At 41.2% G+C, this 21,077-nt stretch overlaps 1 protein-coding gene across 10 annotated transcripts in view; it reads left to right on the forward strand.

Moving 5' to 3' along the window:
• The window catches only part of ep400 (E1A binding protein p400), a 214,171-nt gene that overhangs the window by 48,719 nt on the left and 144,375 nt on the right, over positions 1-21,077 (forward strand). For all 10 annotated transcript variants that reach the window (XM_069932505.1, XM_069932511.1, XM_069932506.1 and 7 more), the window contains 2 exons: positions 4,872-5,284; positions 9,470-9,772. In XM_069932505.1, the coding sequence (XP_069788606.1) occupies positions 4,872-5,284; positions 9,470-9,772 (716 nt within the window). The remainder of the gene's footprint in view (positions 1-4,871; positions 5,285-9,469; positions 9,773-21,077) is intronic.

Genomic DNA, 21,077 nt, shown 5'->3' on the forward strand with positions numbered 1-21,077 from the left:
GAGACCATTGGGAAAAAGAAAAGAAGTAAGAACAAGTAAAGGAGAGAGGGAATCATTAGAACCCTGGAGAGGTAAAAATTGATGTTCTTTCCATTAGGTGTAAGATTGTTCTTGAGGAACATGATGTGGTGTTCCTTATATTTACATTTGGGCTCCCTGCCAATGAATGAGGCAGAGGATAGGTATATCTGTCAAGGAATGATTGAGAGAATTGAAATGGCTGGCTACTTAATCTATAAGCAAAGTGCAGGTGTTTGATTTCACTGATGTAGAAGAGGCCACACTGAATATATTGAATGCAGAAGATTAGATTGGATGATGTACTTTTAAAGCTCTGCCTCGCCTGGTTTGTGACCCTGGATGGAGGTGAGGGAGGAGATGTAGGGACAAGTTTTGAACTTTCTGTGATTAGAGTGGGAAGTGCCTAAGGATGGAAGGATAGGTGGGGAGGGAAGAGATGATCCAATTCTTGGAGAGACTAATTCCTACTAAAGATGAGTTGAGTGAGGAGGGGAAGGTGTGGCTGGTGCTGGGATTTTTCTGTCAGAAAGTTGGAGGATAATGTGATAGATGCAGAGTTTGAAGGTATGCAATGTGAGGATCAAAGGGACTCTCCTTTTCTGCCTGAGGTAGGTGGAATGAGGCCATAAGTTCGAGAACGGGAGGAGACACAGTGGCAGGCTTTATCAATAACAATAAAGGGGAATCCATGTTCATTAAGAAAAGGGATACTTCAGATGTCCCAGTGTGGTGGGCCTCATTCTGCAAACCCTTGTGATGGAGGAGTTGGGAGATCAGAATAACTATATCAGAGAGAGTGGAGAGTGCCAAGTTCCTTAGAGTCGACTTAACTAGTGACCTATTGTGGACACACAACATCTCACTTGTCAGGAACACGCAAAAACAACTGTACTTTCTAAGAAGACTGAAGTGGGCAAGGGTATTGCCACCATCATGCCACCATCAGGAGTCTATCAAGAATGTCCTGGCCGGCTGCATCACATTGTGGTATGGTTCCTGGAGAGAAATCGATTGGAGGACAATCACAGCTCCATAAGAGTGGCAAAGAGGATCACTGGAGTCTTCTTCCCCTTACCCCCTCCTGTCCTGCATACGTATTGTTTTTATGTGTGTCATGTCTGGTTGTGTGTCTACATGTTTTGCATTGAGGACCTGAGAGCACTGTTTCATCTGGTTGTATTTGTGCAATCAGACAATAAATAAACTTCAAAATCGGAATCTCAGAATGAGGATTTATTGTTATGAAATTTGGTGTTTTGTGGCGGCAGCATCATGTGTAAGCATTCATATTATAACCATCTTACGACATTACTATAAAAAATAAAATAATAATAATAATATGCACGAAAAGTAAGGCAGTGTTTTTGGTTCATTGATTGTTCATGAATCTGATGGCAGCAGGAAAGAAGCTGTCTTTGTGAGCTGAGTGTTCGTCTTTTGGCTCCTGTACCTTTTCTCCGATGGTAGCAGAGTGAAGAGGGCATGGCCTGGGTGGTGGTGGTCTTGGAGGATAGAGGCTGCTTTTTTAAGACACTGCCTCATGTAGATGTCCTTGATGGAGTGAAGTCTGGTGCCTGTGATGTCGCAGGCTGAGTTGAAAAGTATTTCACTTGCACCAATGTAGAACATTGTGTGGAGAGAAATCTTTGTGTTAATTTTTGATTTTAGGGAGTTGGTGCTGTAAATTAATTTTTGCATTAAAAAAAACATTCATACCTTTTATTGTTGCCCAAAGTTAATGATCATCTATGTTGGCAGATATTGAACCAATTGCTATTTCTCCTGTTGTTTTAGCATTTGGACAGAACTGTAAAGGGAATCTTTGTAGATTGTGAAACTAAGTTCCTATATGAAAGATTTCAACTTTTATTTTCATGTGCTAATGGAACACAGTATTTAGTATAACTATATCAGAAACAATCAGTTTCCATGCAAAAGATAGAAAATTGAGCAAAAAAGCATTTGAAGCTGCATGTGGGTGGTTCACACCTGAAGACTGGTCTTCTCACTCTCAGCTCTGTGCACTTTCCCACAATTTGAGAAGGGAGTGGGCTATTAAAGCATTAACCCCAACCCCCCCTCCATCCCTTGGCGGATCTCCTTGGAGGAGACAAGGCTGTAGGTTGTGGGGAGCATGAATTGATGAAAGAGGCCTGCTATTCCAATCAGCAAGACTAATGGCAGGAAAGAGGTCCTGTGTGTCGGAGGTACCAGGAGACTAGTCGGGCAAGAGAAGCCCATAAGAAGTGGTTTTATCATTGGTGGAAAGAACCCCTGATCGTGCAATAAATTTACTGCCCTCACAGGATACATCAAAGGAGTAATTTCATTTATTAAATTTGTTCATTGATTTATGATCAGTGAAAGTGGTTCTACGAATGAAATGTGAATTATTGTGTATTCTCCGGGCTCTTTTCCTGGCAAATTGTGTTGCTATTAATGATCGGAGTGTAGAGCTCTGTTGGTCTAGTAGTGTGATATTACACGCTTCTTTTGAAGGAAGTTCCTTTATCTCACAGTCACTAATTGCCTGTGCAGAATCTCTTTCTCCTCATCTGTGCTGGGAGAAAAGTCTGTGCTGGGTCATCTCCCTTCTAGCTTTCCTTGTTTTTCACATTTTCTCTTGCTTCTGGTACTTTTAAGCTATTATGTTTTTTTTTACAGCCGCTGCAATAATTTCCTGTTGACAGTTTTCATACTTAACATATATTCCAGTGAATAAGTTGAGTCATGAAACCCATAAAAATTTCTCAAAAGATGGGGGTATACTTTTGAGACCTTAAATTCACCGATAAAACTAGATTGACATCAATTTGGTGTATAAATAATGCTGGAAGGATCTCCCCACTGCCGGTGCTGCCATTCCCTGACACCTCCCCACCGCTGGGCGCCGCCATAACCCTGAGGTCACCGTCGCTGCTCCTGCCTGGTAGGCCGAGGTTGTCTGCTCCTGGTTCTACAAAACTTATTTCTTGTAGTTTGTAAATTTCATAAAGTGCTCCATTTCCAAAATTAAAATTGTGTGAATAATGATGTTGGGTAAGTGAATCATATTGATGGGGGGAAAAAAAAATCAGATTCATTGAAGGGAAAAGTGCATGGAAGGGCTCAGTCTCACTTTCTGATGGATGGTGGAAATAATTATTAAATATGATTTACTCTTGGTTACTCGGATTTGCAGATAATGACAGGTAATATGGTCACATTTCTTGGATGGTATGCGCAGTGTAGCATCTGCTCCAGGACCGTTGATTTGCATTACTCTGGTGCTCCCAATCTAAATATGAACATTTCCTTGATTGTCTTCCAGAACTCCTGTGGGAAAGGAGTTGGGGTGGTTCCCTGATTTCTATAGTAGCTCTACACAAAATCCAATTCTCATGGCTTCTTTTCTGAGTCTTGCAAATCTTTCCCTTCAGTCCTTTTTGAATGGCACAGTTGAACTTTTAAAATTTGCAACAAAAAAAATCCCAAGGGGATGAAAAATAATTTGGAGGTTAATAAATATTTAAATAAATGAGGGGTAAGTTTATTTCTTAATTCTGTCTCATGGGATTCAACCTGGAAAATTTAAGATGCTTCATGACATTCTGAAAATATATTTTGTGATTTGTATTTTCATGAATAAAGCTAACACAACCACTATCAACTTTTTAATAGATCTGTGGTGACATGAATTGAAGACTGCCTGTTTGGTACTGGGATTGAAAGGAATCTGGGGAGATTTCTGTCAGGGTGGGATACTCTTCTCCCATCAATTTCTGTGCCAATAAACTCTTAAGCTGAATTAACTAACTAATTAACTAACCATAGGTGAGGTGAATGTGTGTTTCCTCTCTATTGTATGAACTTTTCAGTTAAGTATGATCAATAAAAAAGTGGTGGCATTTTGCTAGCAGAATATGGGGAAGGTATCAGTAGTAATTAAAAAGAAAACTCAGCCAGGAGAAGGAAATTCTTTACCAAGGAACTGTGCTCCTTTAATCCAATTTGCTAAAACGTTCTGTTAGAAATCATTTGTATTTAGAAGGTAATTTATACTTAGTTTTGAGCTGCTTGGAATTTAAAGGCTATTTTCTCTCAGTGCAATATTACCGAGAATTGAAGCTGACAGTGTTGAAGGAGGCTGATCTGTCTGTGCTACCTTTGATGGGAAAAAATCAATGTGATTAGACCTAACCATTTTCCCCAGAGCACTTCAAATCTTCCCCTTCGTATTTATCCTAAATGATATTATTGATAAAAGTATTTTCATCGGTATTTCCAGCTGTGTTTTGCAGATGATGACAGCTAAGTACATTTGATCCTCAGTACCTCTCTGGTTCTTTTACTAATTATAGTGAATTTGTATCTCTGGCTGTTGACTCTTGCCATGGGAAGGTTTCTTCAATTTTACTCCATCAACATTTAAAAAATTTTGAACACTGTTTTTGTATCTCCTCATAAAATTTCCTGCTCTGCATTAAACCAATCCTAGCTTCTCCAGTGTCACCACATCATCAAAATACTTTCACCTGAGTAAATTTTGGCATGTGTTGTAAGATCTCTATCTTTTAAGGATTTATGTCTAGAATTGGACAGCTACCTGCAGTCAATGCCTCAGCAGTGAATTATTATGAAGATTTTGCATAACTTCTTACCATTTATGTTCTCTGCTTTTATGAAGCTTAATATCTTGTAGTTCTATTTGGGGGAGTTTCAAAGTCTGGCAATGTGTGTGGATATTTATTCCTTTGCTGCTTGGTTATTTTGTTTATTGCATTTATTCATAATTTATTCGATATAGCTAAATGAATTAAGACAAATAAGCATCACTGACTCCATATTCTCTGTGTTTAACATCTCTGCAGGTGGAATGCCCCCCACTCCTCAGACGATACAGCTCACAGGCCAGAAACCAAGCCAACAGCAGTATGATCCTTCCAAAGGGCCACCTGTGCAGAATGCAGCCAGCCTGCACACACCTCCACCTCAGCTGCCTGCTAGACCAACATCTATACCGTTGACCCCACTCCCAGCTGCCATTCAGTTGGCACAACAGCACATTGGTGAAAGCCAGTTGCAGACCCATCCTCAGCTTCAGCCTCAATCTATCGTCCAGGCCCAAAACCTACAGGTCAAGACCCAACCACAGACCATTTCTCTTTCTCCATCTCAACTCCAGTCTCAGCTCCAGCAGCAGGTGCAAGCTCCGCTTCACTTACCGATGCAAACTCAACCATCAGCACAACTTCAGCAGTCACAAGCACACCTTCTACAACAGGTAAAACATCCCATCTGAATGTTCTATTTCAACCAAATCTGCCAGTAGCAACGAATAATACTTGCTGCCACAGATACCAAAGATTTCACCCTTGGGCAGTTTCTTTCCTGCTGTTATCATTTTCGAAGAGATCTCCCAATAAAAGATGGTGACTTGCACTGTTAAAATTACTTTTTTTTAATACTAAACCCTGCACTTTTTGTATTAACCCAGCAAATCTTACTAATAATTATCAGAATCAGAATTTATTGTCATGAACAAGTCATGAAATTCAGTGCTTTACGATAGCGTCATAGCGTAAACATTCATATTATAATAATCTTACAACATTACTATTAAAAAAATAATGCATGAAATGTAAGGCAGTAGTTTTGGTTCATTTATTATTCAGGAATCTGATGGCAGCGGGGAAGAAGCTGTCCTGGTGCTGTTGAGCCCTTGTCTTTAGGCTCCTTTACCTTATTCCAGATGGTAGCAGAGTGAAGGGGACATGGCCTGGGAGGTGGGGGGGTCTTTGAGGATAGAGGCTGCTTTTTTAAGACACCGCCTCATGTAGATGTTATTGATGGAGTGAAGTCTGCTACCTGTGATGTTGCAGGCTGAGTTAACAAACCTCTTTAGTTTATTCTTGTCCTGAGAGTTGGTGCCTCCATACCAGGCAGTGATGCAACCAGCCAGAATGCTCTCCACAGTATGCCAGTAGAAGTTTACAAATTTTCAGTGACATACCAAATCTCAGACACCTCACAAAGTATAGCCGTTGGCAATCCTTCTTTGTGATTGCATCAACATGGAGACTCCAGGGCAGATCCTTGGAGATGTTGACACTCAGGAGTTCGAAATTCTTGACCCTCTCCACTACTGAGCCCTCGATGAAGGCTGAGTCATGTTCTTTTGACTTCCTCCTGAAGTCCACAATCATCTCCTTGGTTTTGCTGACATTGAGCACAAGGTTGTTGTTACTACACCATTCATTTAGCTGATCTATCTCCTTCCTGTATGGTTCCTCTCTGGCATTTGTGATTCTGCCAATGATTAGTGTCATCGACAAACTTGTAGATGGCACTGAGGGAATAATGGTATTGAAGGCCGAGCTGTAGCCTATGAAGAGCAGCTATATTTATGAATTGCTGTTTTTGAGGTGATCCAGAACTGAGTGGAGAGCCAGTTGTGGAGCGATTGAGACAATAGGCGAATTGCAGTGGGTCCAGATCTTTGGCTACGTATGCATTAATTCTGGCCATGACCAGCCTCTCAAAGCATTTCATCACAGTAGAAGTTAGTAGTATTGGACGTTAGTAGTTGTTGACGCAGCTCACACTACTCTTGGGTACCAGGATGATTGATGCCCTTTTGAAGCAGGTGGGATCTTGCATTGAGAGGTTGAAAAAGTCTATGAACACTCTAGCTAGTTGGTTGGCACAGATTTTCAGTACCCTGCCAGCTATGTCATCAGGGCCTGACACCTTGTGTGGGTTCGTCCTCTTGAATGATGTTCTGATGTTGCCCTCAGGGACAGATATCACAGGGTCCTCAGCCTTTTCAGGGATTCTAGTCGACAATGCTTGGTTCTTCTCAAAGCAGGCATAAAAGGTGTTCAGCTCGTTGGGTAGTGAATTGTGATTGGGATTTTTACATTTCTTCGTGTTATTTGAAATCAGTTCATCTGTTAACTGATTTATTTATTTGCATTGTCCTCCAGGTTGAAGGCCAATGTTTTTAAAAGAAAGACATGTCATTTCTTTTTTTATTACTTCTCCAGCTTAGTTTTACAGAGGTACTTTATCTACCTATGCTGCCTTCATATATATATGTGTCCATAGAAACTCCTACTGTATGTTTTGTTTATGCAAGTCTTCTCTCCAAGTTAGTGTTCTTCCATATGACCTTATAATCCTTTGCTTCTGGACCCTAGAAACATCCCAGTTATCTGGCCCTTTACCAGCCTTGCCCTATCTTTCAATTCAGCATTTATTTTGACCCTACTTTGTTAACAAGAAATTGTGCCTTTTTCATGGAATCCTTTTCCTGAATGGAATAAATTACTGCTGAGCATTATGAACTAGTTGTTTGAATATCTGCTGCTCTTCATCCACTGACCTGCATATTTCCTCTTTACAAATACATTGTCATAATTTTAACTAATTATTCCTGAAGTGTAGATTTCATTCCATACAACACTATTGTTTCTAAAATTTCAAGATTCAATTTATTATCTTAGTCATAAAATAGTGTCATATTACATGAAATTTCTTTTTGCCTGCTGCAAGGAATTGCCTAAGTGCCTGTATCAGTCTTGCAGTCAGTCTTGCGAGAGAAGCAAAATAGAATCCCCCCCAGAGTCATTGAGTGTCCATATATTCGCCTTCAGCACTTCCACAACCCCTGCAGCAACATAGAGTCCAGTCCAAACCATTGGCAACTCGAGCTCCAGATCCGAACCTCCAACATGGTCAGGATCACTTTAGTGTCCTTGACACCTCTTCGCCTCCTGGTTCCGATACCTGGTATGCCTTCAGCTAGATCGAGCCAGTCTCCAGCAGTCTTCAGCCTGGCATGAGTCTCCAGACAGTGGTCTTCAGCAGCCCACAGCTTCTGTGGGTTTCTCGCCTTGAGTCGCTAGCAGCCCGCCACATGCACTGGTCCTTCAACTGCAGAGCACCCTCACTGGTCCGCTGCCGTGGTCACAGTTCTGTGGGTCATCTCTTCTGCCTCTCCTTTTCGGAGCGGGGGGGGGGGTGGGGGGGTGAGGTGATGTTCTTGCTCTCTGGTTCCCTGCTCCACTCCTCTGCTTCCCCAGAGTCTGCAGCCCCCTGGTAGATGCTGCCGATTAATGGGCGCCACCATCTTGGGCGCAGATCTACGTAACGGGATTTCAAATAAAACCATAGTTGGCTCTCTCAACGGGTCTTTCAAAGCCTGTGCTGAGCCGACGGCAGTTGACTAGGCAGCTGGACCCCACGGGAGCACTGCATCTTCGCTCCCTCACTCCCTGTGGGTCTGCACCAGCGGCAGTGCTGCCTCTACAGCGGTTCTGGCAGAACTTGGGAATTTAGTAAGGTAAATTATTATTTGAAATATTTTGTGTTGATACTGAAGCCTTGTACATTTATTGTAACAGCTTCTAATTACTAGTTGAATATATTTTTAGTTCCCTTGGACTGATAGCTTTCAAATTTGGCTGAATGATTCCATTTTGTTAGTCAATATGAATAAAGGCTCTCTATCACAATTCACTGTTTTCTTCTTTAATTCCATGTATTCTTCCTTCTTGTTGCTACTCAGTATCGTGCAGATGCACTATGAACTTAAGAGCCCATGTCTTTCTGTATTTGTAATCAGCATTTAGTGTGCTCTATGTTGGAATTTTCCATAAACCTTTGAGAGTATCCAAATTTTCTTGACAGTAAATAGCAACAAATATTATACTCCATATAAATTGTTAATGTCAAGGTACATTAAAAACTGTAGAGCATGATCATGTGTCACATTGGTTTTTGCCAGTGTTCATTCTCAGTGCTACCTCATCCATTTGTTCATTTTAATCCATTTGTAAAGACCTTTTCTTTCCCCATGTTACCAACTCCTAGTTAAATTTATCTCTCCTCTTTTGTCTTGATTTCCAGTGACAGTAAGTTCCATATTCTTATCACTCTATTAAAGATGTTTCTCTTGAGTTTCCCATTTGATTTTAATGTGTTTATGGCCACCTACTTTTGGACTTCCCTCTTCTTTGTTTGCGTCTATCTTTTTAAACTTCACAGATTTCAGTTATATTTTTGTTGCTCATATTGATTATTGAACAGATTGAGGGCTCAAAATTTAAAACCAGTTTCAAATGATTCCAGATTTTCAGATTTCATTTTTTTGTGATGTGTTGTAGAGTGGGAATGGAAAAGCTCTCAATATCTAGATCACACTTAACCAAAGTGAAATCCTCTTTCCAATTTATGAAATTTATTGGCCTGATTGCTCTTTGTGTTATTTTTCCCTGGGCTTTGAAACATTTCCACATCCCCGCTTCTTTGCCCTGTAAAACCTCCATGAGGTCCTTTATTTGTTTTGATTCTCCTGATTTAGTAGTCATTCTTCAAGAATGTGTACTAAGCTATTCTTTTATGCCAGATATTGTGTAGACATGAATTTATTTCCCTTACCAGTTTTGTTCACTCTGATTCCTCTTAGACTGTGACATTGATGCGATCAACAAGTGAGACTGGTCAGGCATGCCAACGACTGATTGCTAACTCACTGCCTACCTCATCTGTGCCACAAGTGACCCTTTCGGCGACAGCATCCTCTGTCCCTCTGAATCAAACATTGACTAATCGGCCAGTGTCACCGGTTTTGCAGACAAAGCCACAAGGATTGGTTGGACTCTCTCTTATAGCACCACCTAAAGCCCAAGTGGTATTACAGAGCTCAGCATCTGCTTCACAGGAAAACACTACGAATGCACAAGATAAAGTTGTTGAACAAGTGAAACAGGTAGGAATCATGTTTGTAATTTGGGTTTTTAGAATTGAGTATCCACTGTGGCTTTTGTCAAAAATCAAAATGTATGAAATAGAAGCAAGTAGACTATTCAAATATTTATCAAATAATGAGTTTCTGGAGGAACTCAGTGGTCAGGCAGCATCCACATGCAAAACTGGTCAATCAAAGTTTCTGGTTGAACCACTTTATTGAGATTGAGGGTCTCAACCCGATACATTGACTGACCATGGATGCTGCCTGGCCCACTTGGTTTCTCCGGCATCTCATTGCTTGCTGAAGATTCCAGCATCTGCAGTTTTTGTGTTTCTGTTATCACATCTTTATGCCTGCTGCGCCATGCACCATTGGAGTAGGATGATGGTTTGTCTTTCTAGTATCAATGTAGTAACTTCCTTCCTGTCCCTTGTACAGTCGCTTGTTGTTTAACAAGTAACTTGTAATTTACCATTGCGTAGTGAAGCAGTCAACAGAAATTGTCAACCCATAACTCGCCCTACTCCAGGTTTCCAATAGTAAATGTGCACTGGCAAACCTCATTTTAAGCGAGCGCATAACTCATATGCATGCTCCTTTGTGTGGTACCTGGTCCTGGCTCCAACCACCGAGCTGCTGGGCCGAGCATGCATGTATCAACGCGCTCTATATCGCAACCGTTCACTGCCGGAACTGAGCTAAGTGCACATGCATCAACCCTGTCCATGGCGCATGCGCACTGGGGGACATGCCGTCCCCAGCTGAAGCTGCTGCCGCTGAGCCTACCTTGCATGCGCTGCCACTTTCTGCCTCAGGACATCACTGGTGCCCGCAGCCAAAACAACAGGTAAGTAATGAGCCTATGGCTCTTACACCAGCCCATAATTATTATAATGAAATGTAATTTCTCTAATAACGATAATTACATAATTATAATTCCATTATTTAACAATTAACTACATTACATTTGAAGCGTTACCAGGTTTTCTTTCTTTGTCTTTATCACCACTCTGCAGTCTGTTTATGGACAAAGTACAAAGCACAAAGTCCAACAAAATAAAGTCAGTTTGTACCTATTATAGTAGACATACTATAATAATAATTATGTAACTATAATCCATTATATAACAATTAACTACATAACATTTGAAACGTTACACAGATCTCTCTTCTTTATCACCACCCTGTGGTATGGACAAAGTATAAAACACAAAATCCAACAAAATAAGGTCAGTTTGTACTTATTACTGTAGAATCCATGAACCAAAACATTGACCACCAAACCTAAGATCTTCCTCAGACAGAATAGACACAGCTTTCCACTTATATTAATGAGGTACGTCTTTAGGTACGTCTTTAGCATGTCGTTTGGATTTCTTCCTTTTTCCAGCATTCCACTTTGTCATAGTAGGAATTTGAACTTTTAGAACCAGATTTGCTCATCTTTTTCACAGTGGTTCATAGATAAAGTAAGATTCAAATGACATTAGTTCTTCAAACTCGTCAACAGCCATGGCATTTGTAGAATCCTTCTGTAAAGAAATAGACTGGTTCCACTTATGGATCCTACAAATGTCTTTAACTAGAACTGTAGCCTTTTCAACCTCTCTGGCTTCTATTGTCTTTTCCTGCAATTCCAGATCCAATTTTACAGCAGTCTTATTTTCTGGCAGTTTATTTTGAAGTCTTTTATTAGAGTCTCTCTGCATTTAATTCTTTTAATAAGAAAATAATTCTCTCATTATTTTCTGAGAAGTTACTAACTTGATTTGGAGTTAAAAAATTATGAGGTACATTGGTATTTCTGCTTTCATCCCTGTTATTGTAAACTTGAAGTGTCTGTATTTCTTCATCTTGTTTGTTACATTGCTGGAATGCAATTCCTTTCTTTCTGCATCGTTATTAGCTGACTTCAAGTTATATTCTTGATTGTTTTCTATAGTCATTTGTCCTACGTTATTAACCAATGACTTGTTCTCTTTCAAATGATGATTCTCCTCCTCCTCCAACTTTTTGCATCTTGAAAAGGCTGACTCTCTTTCCTCATTAACTATTTATTTCTTCAGCAGATATTCCTTTCTTTTGCTTTCTGGTTTTGCAAATTCTATCTACAATTAAATATCGATTCCTGTCAACTGTTCTCTGGACCTTTCCCTTGGTCACATTTGAAACTGAAGAATCATTGGATTTATTCTCATCCTTTTGAAATCCAGTTTTGTTTCCAAATACAAAATTAAAAGTTTTCTGTTCTGTGTTGTCATGATTATCCAATAATTCCAAGTCCTTTTTAAATATTTTGTTCTCTGAAGGCAGTTGATCCTAATGCTCCTTTATTCCATTAGAAATTTATTGTGTTCGCCACTGTGGCAGCATGTTGCGAGATTTTGTCATTGACCTTGTCTGCTGTAATCTCTGGGTTAAAGAAGCTATTGTTTTCATGATTATCCAAAATTTACAAGTCCCTTTTCAACATTTTGTTCTCTGAAGGCAGTTGCATCACATTGTCAGTCATCTGCTCCTTTATTCCATCAGCTCAATTTTCTCAGCTCGCCAGTTTTGCAGCATGTTACACTGTAACCTCTGGGCTAGAAGCTACTTTCAGCTTTATTTTCGGTCATTTGTTTTAGTCCTGCCTCAGATTCAATTACACAGGAGTAATCACCAGCAATATTTGCAGCATCTTCTACTACTCATTTTCATCGATTGTTGATGATTGTTCAATATGGTTTAGATATCTTTGATTTGTTTTCACATTGTTCTTTTCCTTTTCTTCTGAAGTGAATTTCTTATTTATAGTCTTTTGCTATTCGCAACTCATGTTTCACAATTGAAATCCTATTGACATCTCCGTTCAAGGGAGTTACATTGGAGTTTGAGCTCTGGCGACACCATGCTCGGAGAGGATTTGTCCAAGTACGTTCATGCCTTGTGACCATGGTACAAAAGGTTCAGCATTAGCATCAAATGCTCTCATTTTATTTGATGACTTCTTACCATCTGACCTCTTAGATAGGTCACTTTGAACAACAGATCCCTTTAAACTTATCAGTACCTTCATTTAAACCTTCTTAGTAACAAGTTTTGATTTCAGATCCAATTCTTTCCTTTTTTTTCTTAGCTGCTTCTCCTGTCTATTTGCTGCTTCATCTGGTTCTTTTGTTGCTTCCATAGCTGCTTCTCCTGTTCCATTTGCAGCCGACTTAGCGGCTCCTCCTGTTTCATTTGCCGCTTCCTTAGCTGCTGCTCCTCTTTCCTTCGCTGCTTTATTTGCTGGATTAGCTGCTGCTCATCATTTGTGCTTGAAGAGCAGCCAACTCGGCCTTGGCCTTTATACATACCACTGACTCTATGATCAGCTGACAACATTCGCAATGCTTTCATGGAGTCTACTCTCATCAACTGAGGCTGCCTCTTCTTTACTTGCCAGCTTCAGTCTTATGATGAGAACATCTTTGTTACCTGATGAACCAAGCCTTTGTTGCTTCAGTTCTGCAACCATCTCGTGTTAAATACGTTACTCCTCAACAGCAGCCAGCGACAGCTGCGGCCATTTTACTCGATTGTTCCACTGTCTATCGAACTGTTGCACCAAGTGTGCACAACACGAGCCAATTCAGCAGTTCCCAAGGATTAGCGGCAGCAACTCCAATTTCAAAACTTACCACAAATACACAGAAGGAGTCCACTGCTTTTTGATGGCTGTAATGCATTGTTGTTAACAACTGAGTTTTTACCGCAGCATCCATCCATAATATCATTAATTTTCAAGAAATGGCTTTACTAACATGTTGAAAAACATCATCTTCTAACAGATTAGAAGTTTCTAATTCTTTTTCTGGCCACTACTCAGGCTGATGCATATGCATTGCAAACTGTAAAGCAGCTCCACATTTCTAAGATGGCCGCCGTATTGACTTCAATACAATTTGTAATATTACAAAGTTATTCTTAATTGTTCATGAGCTTGCATTTCATATTTAGTTGATCTTGATTGCCACCGCTCCTCTAGGAATTTAGAATTTAGAACATGCCTCTCTTTTAAATTCTAACTGCAACAGTTTAATTAAGTTGACTAAAGCTTGGAAAGGAGCCACCAAGTCTTTTCATTCTTACAATTTACTCTTCTTAATTGTCAAGCATGAAGATGGTGTGGAGGTGTGGTGTGTCTAAGTACTTGGACATCAACCCCAGTTCACCAACAGCTGCCAAGGAGTGGCGACACTGGCGTATGATTTTCATGAACTATGTTGACGACTATGGGGGGAAGATACCGAACAAATACAGAACATTATTAGGCTGTGTGAGGGTTGCAACGTTTTCAAAAACATAGAAGCAGGTGAAAATTTTGACTCCGCTATCTCTAAGTTGGACAGTTTACATGTGAAGACTCCCAATTAGGTTTTTGAGAGACATTTACTGGTTACCATAGACCAGGAGGATCATTAGATGATTTCTTCAGAGAGTTGAAAAGTTGAAGAGAAACTGTAATTTTCGAGATCATAGTGTGGAAACGAGATAATGCATGACATATTCATCACTGGCATTGCCTCACCTGCAATACATCAACGTCTCTTAGAAAACAAAACTCTGGACTTACAGACTGCTTATAACAAAGCTACTGTGTTAGACGTAGCTCAACGCAATAATGATGTATAGGCTACTGCAGCGGCCCATACAGTTGCAGTTGTGAACCCTGAACCATCACAGGTACCACAGGTATGTGAGAAGGATTCTTTAGCAGGGCTGCCTGATAACCTTCCAGTTGCTCTTAAGAAACCAGCTGTGGCTGTCACTTGTAATACAAAATGGAAATGTTTCTTCTGAGGTTTCTCTTACCATTCACGGGAATACTGTCCAGCACGTGAGGCTACTTGTAATAAAAGTGCCAAGAAGGGACATTATGCCCGGGTGTGCAAATCCAAGGCCTCACTAAGCTCAGTGGCAACAGTGTTCAATTCTCAGATATTGGCTACATTTACTAATGTGCCACAAGGACTTGCTCAAGCTGCACCTTTGTGACCGTGAATGGTAAAAGGTTAAGTGCTCTGTTGGATTCATGCAGCACTGACAATTAAATTAGCAAGAAACTCATGTGGGAACTAAAACTTAAGATTCACCCATCCATTATTATGTCTCAGAAAACTTTAAACACTCGTTCCCAAGGATATGTTGTGTTGACATAACTCTTAGTCTTAATAGCCAGTAATATGCTGCCACACGACTTGGTGAATTGAAGGACCTATGTTCTGACTTAATACTTGGCCAGGATTTCCAACGTCAGCATCTGAGTGTGAAATTTGAACAAGGAGGCCCCTTGTCTGAGCGAACTGAATGTTGCTGATCATTATTTGTGTGCTGACAGCAGCAAAAATAGCAGAGCCATCCCTTTTTCCAAACTTATCACCAAGCTGTAAATCAATTGCTGCCAAATCAACACGCTCTAGTAAAGATGATCAGGACTTCATTCCAAAGGAAATTTACTAATTACTTTCAGAAGCATAATTAAGACGTGCATATCACCATGGCAAGTCCAAGTGGTAGTGGTGAAGGATCCTACCGTGTGGATTATTCACAATCAATAACTACATGAAATTGGATGCTACTCCTTGCCAAGAAATTATTAAATGGTAAGTGAACTTGCAAAATATAATGCGTTCTCTACCTTTGACCTGAAAAGTGTCACTGAAGAAGTCAGATACGAAGTATATGGCTTTTGAAGCCAATGAACGTTTATACCAATTTGTAGGATTCCATTTGGAGTCACAAATGGGGTAGCCGCCTTCCAGTGAGTTATGGACAAGTTAGAGAAGAAAAACTGCAAGGTGCCTTCCCTTACCTGGATAATATCACTATTGCTGGACGTGCACAAGAGGGACATGATCAAAATGTTAAGAAATTCCTAAAGACCATCAGTCAGAGGCACCTAAAATTTAATGATTCAAAAACTGTGGAGTCTATGAATTCTCTTAATGTCCTTGGATCCTGTATGGGGAATGGTCTCATTTAGCCAGATCCTGAGAGATTTTGCCCATTGCAAGAGCTTCCTCCAGCAGAAAATTTGCAAACTTAAAAAGGGAACTAGGGATCTTTGCTTATTATGTCAAATGGATTCATGGGTTTTCTAAAGATTCGACCGGTGGTAAATACAGAGAAGTTTCCAATGGAGGAAAAGACCCTAAACGCCTTTAACTTACTAAAGAGAGGGTTGGAGGAATCCACCCTGTACTTGGTGGATGAAAACTTACCTTCTGGGGTAGAGTATTGCTATATCTGCTGTCCTTATCCAAGGAGGACAACTGTTGCATTCATGTCGAAGATGCTACAAGGAAGTGAATTGCACCACCACATTGTAGAGAAAGAAGCGACTGCCATCATTGAGGCAGTCCACTACAGGACATGGCGCAACTTTAGCTTGGTTACTGAACAGAGGTCAATGGCCTTTATGTTTGACAGTAAAAAGTATACAAAAATAAAGAATGCAAAGATTCAAGAATGGAGGTTGGAACTTGCAGCATTTAGTTGTCCTGGGAAAGAGAATGTGGTCTCTGACACATTTAGATGGGCGTACACTTGTTCATCCTTTACTACCTTCACATTTGCTGATATTCACAATGGACTTTGTCATCCAGGAATAACTTGGCTACTCCATTTTGTTAGAGCAAAGAATATCCCATTTTCTATAGAAGATGTCAAGAAGACTTGTGCTTCATTCAGGGTCTGTGCTGAACTAAAGCCTCAGTTCTACCACCCACCAGGAGGGACTCTTATCAAAGTAACAAACCCAATGGAACGGCTTTGTATTGATTTCAAGGGACCCTTGCCTACAGCTTCACACAACGCATATCTACTTACAGTAGTTGATGAATGCCTTTCCATGTCCAAATATGCCTACTACAACAGTGATCAGATGCCTGGATCTGCTATTTAACCTATGTGGAATGCCAAATTACATGCACTCTGATCGAGGCACCATCTTCGTGTCTAAGGATCTGGAAGACTCTCTCAGAAGGGGGTTGCCACAAGTCATACTACACCATACCACCAAATCAAGAATGGACAGGTAGAGAGGTTTAATGGCATCATATGGAAGGCAGTCTGTTTGGTCCTTAGATAACGTAACCTGCCTGAGAAGCATTGGGAACTGTTGCTTCCTGAGTTACTGCACTCACAAAGATCGCTGTTGTCTACAGCAACAAATACTACACCTCATGAACGTTTTTTGCATCCAAAGCCGCTCATCCCATGGAAATTCACTGCCCTCTATGCTAATGTCTCCTGGACCCATGCTACTAGGAAAATTTGTGAGGACTAGGAAGAATGAACCACATAAGAATCAAGTTGAACCCCTTGTCAGTAATACAACATATGCAAATATCAGGTACCCAGATGGACAGGAGTCAATTGTGTCTGTTCATGACTTGGCACCTTGTCCAGAAATCCATGCAATCCCCACATCTCCTTTTGCCGAACAATCTGGTGGTACCAATCCAAGAGGAGGAGAAAGATGTGACCTGCCATAGAGTGGAAGATGATGAAACAGTAGCTCTACAAGAACTCAGGAGATCCAGACGTGTACCAAAACTCCCATCCATATCGACTGGGAGGTTTTGGTCCCGTAAAGAGTAGCTTGATACTGCTAGTGTTTTATTGGAGGGAACAATGTAATATTACAAAGTTATTCTTAATTGTAAATGAGCTTGCATTTCATATTTAGTTGATCCTGGCTGCCGCCGCTCCTCTTTAGGAATTTAGAAATTAGAATGCGCCTTTCTTGTAATTTCTAACTGTAACTGTACAGTTAAGTTGAGTAAAGCTTGGAAAGTAGCCACCAAGTTTTTTCATTCTCACAACACAATTCTTGCTCCTTTTACAGCAGTCCAAAGTGTTTTTCAAGAAATGGTTTTACCAACATGTCTTTTGGACACTCTAGATCTAGATCCTTCTCTGGCCAATACTCAGGGCAGATGGATGTGGATTACAAACTGCCTCAAGCTCGAGGGATTTCCAAGGTGGCCACCATTTTATTTTCAATATCGCTCCAAGCACAGAGGGATTATTTTCTATTTTCTGTTCCAAAAATAATTCTTTGTTGACTAAATACAACAGGTTCTGTTCACTTAGGACAACAAATTTCTGTTGCCTTAGTAAAACAAATTTCTGTTGCCTTAGTAGAACAATTTCTGTTGTCTTATTACAGCAATTTCTGATGACTTAATGTAGCGACTTCTTTCCTGTTTCTTGTATAGTTGCTTGGAGGCGAAGTTAGGAGTTTGTCTGTGATGCGTTTCTTGCATAAATCAGTAACAAAGCCCAGTTGAATTTTCTCAAACAATCTATAATATTAAATGCAAAATGGCTAATGCCTGTAAAATACTGATTATCTTTAACAAATAACTTTTCTTACTAAACATCCCTATGACATTCTATGTAATAAGTAATTTGTAATCTATCATTGCATTGCGAAGTGATCAACATAAATTGTCAACCCCTAACTTACCCTACTCCTGGTTTCCAATAACAGGTGCATGCTGGCGATCCTCATTTTAAGCATACGCACAACTCCTGCGTTTGCTCCTTTTGTGGTACACTGGCCCCAGCTTCAACCACTGAGCTGAAGGGCCAAGCAGGTATGTAACCATGCTCCATGTTGCAGCCATTCACTGCCGGGCCTAAGCCAAGCGCGCATGCATCAATCCTGTCCATGTCGCATGCGCACCAGGGGACGTGCCATCCCCAGCTGAAGTTGCCGAGCCAACCACGTATGCACTGCCACGCACCGACTCAGTAAGCAGTACCAGCTCTCGTGCATGCATCGTACAGGAAGAGGCCTACAGATCTCAGGACACTGCTGGCGCCTGCGGCCAAAACAACAGATACAATCAGAATTATTGTCATGAGCATATCATGAAATTCATTGTTTTTCATCAGCATTACAGGTGCGATTATTGCAATGAATTATAGTGATAAAAAAACCCCGAATAAATTAGTGCAAAAGAAAAAAAAGTGAGGTTGTATCTGTGTTTATTGTCAATTTAGAAATCTGATGGCAGAGGGTAAAAAGCTGTTTCTGTACTATTGAGTATTCATCTTGAGGCTTTTGTACTTCTTTCCTGATGGTTGAAGTGTGAAGAGGTCATGGCCTGGATAGTAAGGGTCTTTGAAGATAGAGGCTGCTGTCTTAAGACACTGCCTCTTGTAGATGTCCTCGATGGAGTGAAGATGGATTCGAGAACTGGCGCATCTCAGGGCTGTGTGCTAAGCCCACTCCTGTTCACACTACTGACCCATGACTGTGTCACCAGATCCAGCTCCAACAATGTCATGACACAACAGTAGTTGGTCTCATCAACAACAACGATGAGTCGCCCTACAGAGAAGAGGTGGAAAATTTTGTGAAATGGTGCAATAACAACAATCTGAGTCTCAACATGGGCAAGACAAAGGAGATGATCGTGGACTTCAGAAGGACCAGGAATGACCACCCTCCACTACACATCAACAACTCTTTTGTAGAGAGAGTGGAGAGCACCAAGTTTCTTGGGGTCCACTTAATTAGTGACCTATTGTGAACATTCAACTTCTCACTTGTCAGGAAGGTGCAACAGCAACTGCATTTCCTGAAAAGACTGAAGTGGACAAGGCTACCTGCCACCATTATGTCAACTTCTATAGGATCTCTATTGAGAACGTCCTGGTCAGCTGCATTATAGTGTGGTATGGTTGTTGCAGAGAAATGGATCAGAGGTCAATCTACAGGACCATGAGAGTGACAGAGAGGATTACTAGAATCTCCCTCTCCCCCATTGACGTGATCTACCAGGATTGTTGTCTGAAGATGGCGCGCAAAATCATTGAGGACACCTTCCACCCTGCACACAGTGGCTCCTGTCGGGGAAGAGATACAGGAATATCAGAGCCAGCACCAACAGGCTGGGGAACAACTTCTTCCCACAGGCAGTGAGAATGATGAATGACCAAAGGAACTACTCACTCTAACTATCTGATACTCTCATTTGTACAAAACAATATTTATTTTTATATATAAAATATTTGTCTATTGTACACATATATTATTTGTCTGTATTTTATGTCTGGCTGTGTGTCTGCATGTTTTGTACTGAGGAGCGGAGAACACTGTTTTGTTGCGTTGTACTTATACAGTCAGATGGCAATAAACTTGACTGATACCTATAATGGTGCTGGCCAAGTTCACAGCTCTCTGTAGTCTTTTCCTGTCCTGTGCTTTGGCACCTTCATACCAGATAGTGATACAACCAGTCAGAATGTTCTCCACAGCACACCTGTAGAAATCTACAAGAGACTACTTCATCTCTATTTTACATTGATCCCATATCCTTTCATTCCTTAAGCATTGAAAAAAAAAATCATGTTTTTAATTATTGAACCTATCGTGGAGTGTGTTTTATTCCTTTGTTTGAGATGGTTCTCGAAATGGCATATTATAGAGTGGGAATGATAGGCTATATATGATCTAGAAGTTATTTTCTTTTTTTCTTTCTTTCTTTGGCTTGGCTTCGCGGACGAAGATTTATGGAGGGGGTAAAAGTCCATGTCAGCTGCAGGCTCGTTTGTGGCTGACAAGTCCGATGCGGGACAGGCAGACACGGTTGCAGCGGCTGCAGGGGAAAATTGGTTGGTTGGGGTTGGGTGTTCGGTTTTTCCTCCTTTGCCTTTTGTCAGTGAGGTGGGCTCTGCGGTCTTCTTCAAAGGAGGTTGCTGCCCGCCAAACTGTGAGGCGCCAAGATGCACGGTTTGAGGCGATGACAGAAATCTTCCTTTTCAATATTGATATATCCTTGTGACAGATTTTGAAATGGCAGTTTTTTTCCCCCCTCAATTCCATGCATTGCTTATTCACACCAGAAGTGGTGCTCATCTATTGCTAATCTCGTTTACCCAAATGCTCCTATGCCATTCCAGTGCAAGTACCTGCTGTTTCAGAAGTTTAAAAGTTGTTCTCCTCAGGCAGCTTGTTTCAGATATTTACAGATACATGATCCTTTATCCAGACATATAAAATCCAGAAAGCTCCAAAATCCGGCAAGTGGGGACTGGGAGTCGGGGGAGGTGGCCGAGGGACCGGTGGTTGGGGGAGGCGGCTGAGAGACCGGCGGTTGGGGGAGGCGGCCAAGGAACCGGCGTTTGGGGGAGACTGCCGGGCGGCCGAGGGACCGGCAGTCGGGGGAGGCGGCTGAGGGACCGGCGGTCGGGGGGGACTGCTGAGGGTCCGCGGCCAAGGGAGACTGCCGGGCGACCGAGGGACCAGTGGTCATGGGAGACAGCTGAGGGACCGGTGGTCGGG

The sequence above is a fragment of the Narcine bancroftii genome, chromosome 4, assembly GCF_036971445.1.
Source record: "Narcine bancroftii isolate sNarBan1 chromosome 4, sNarBan1.hap1, whole genome shotgun sequence".
Classification (NCBI taxonomy): domain Eukaryota; kingdom Metazoa; phylum Chordata; class Chondrichthyes; order Torpediniformes; family Narcinidae; genus Narcine; species Narcine bancroftii.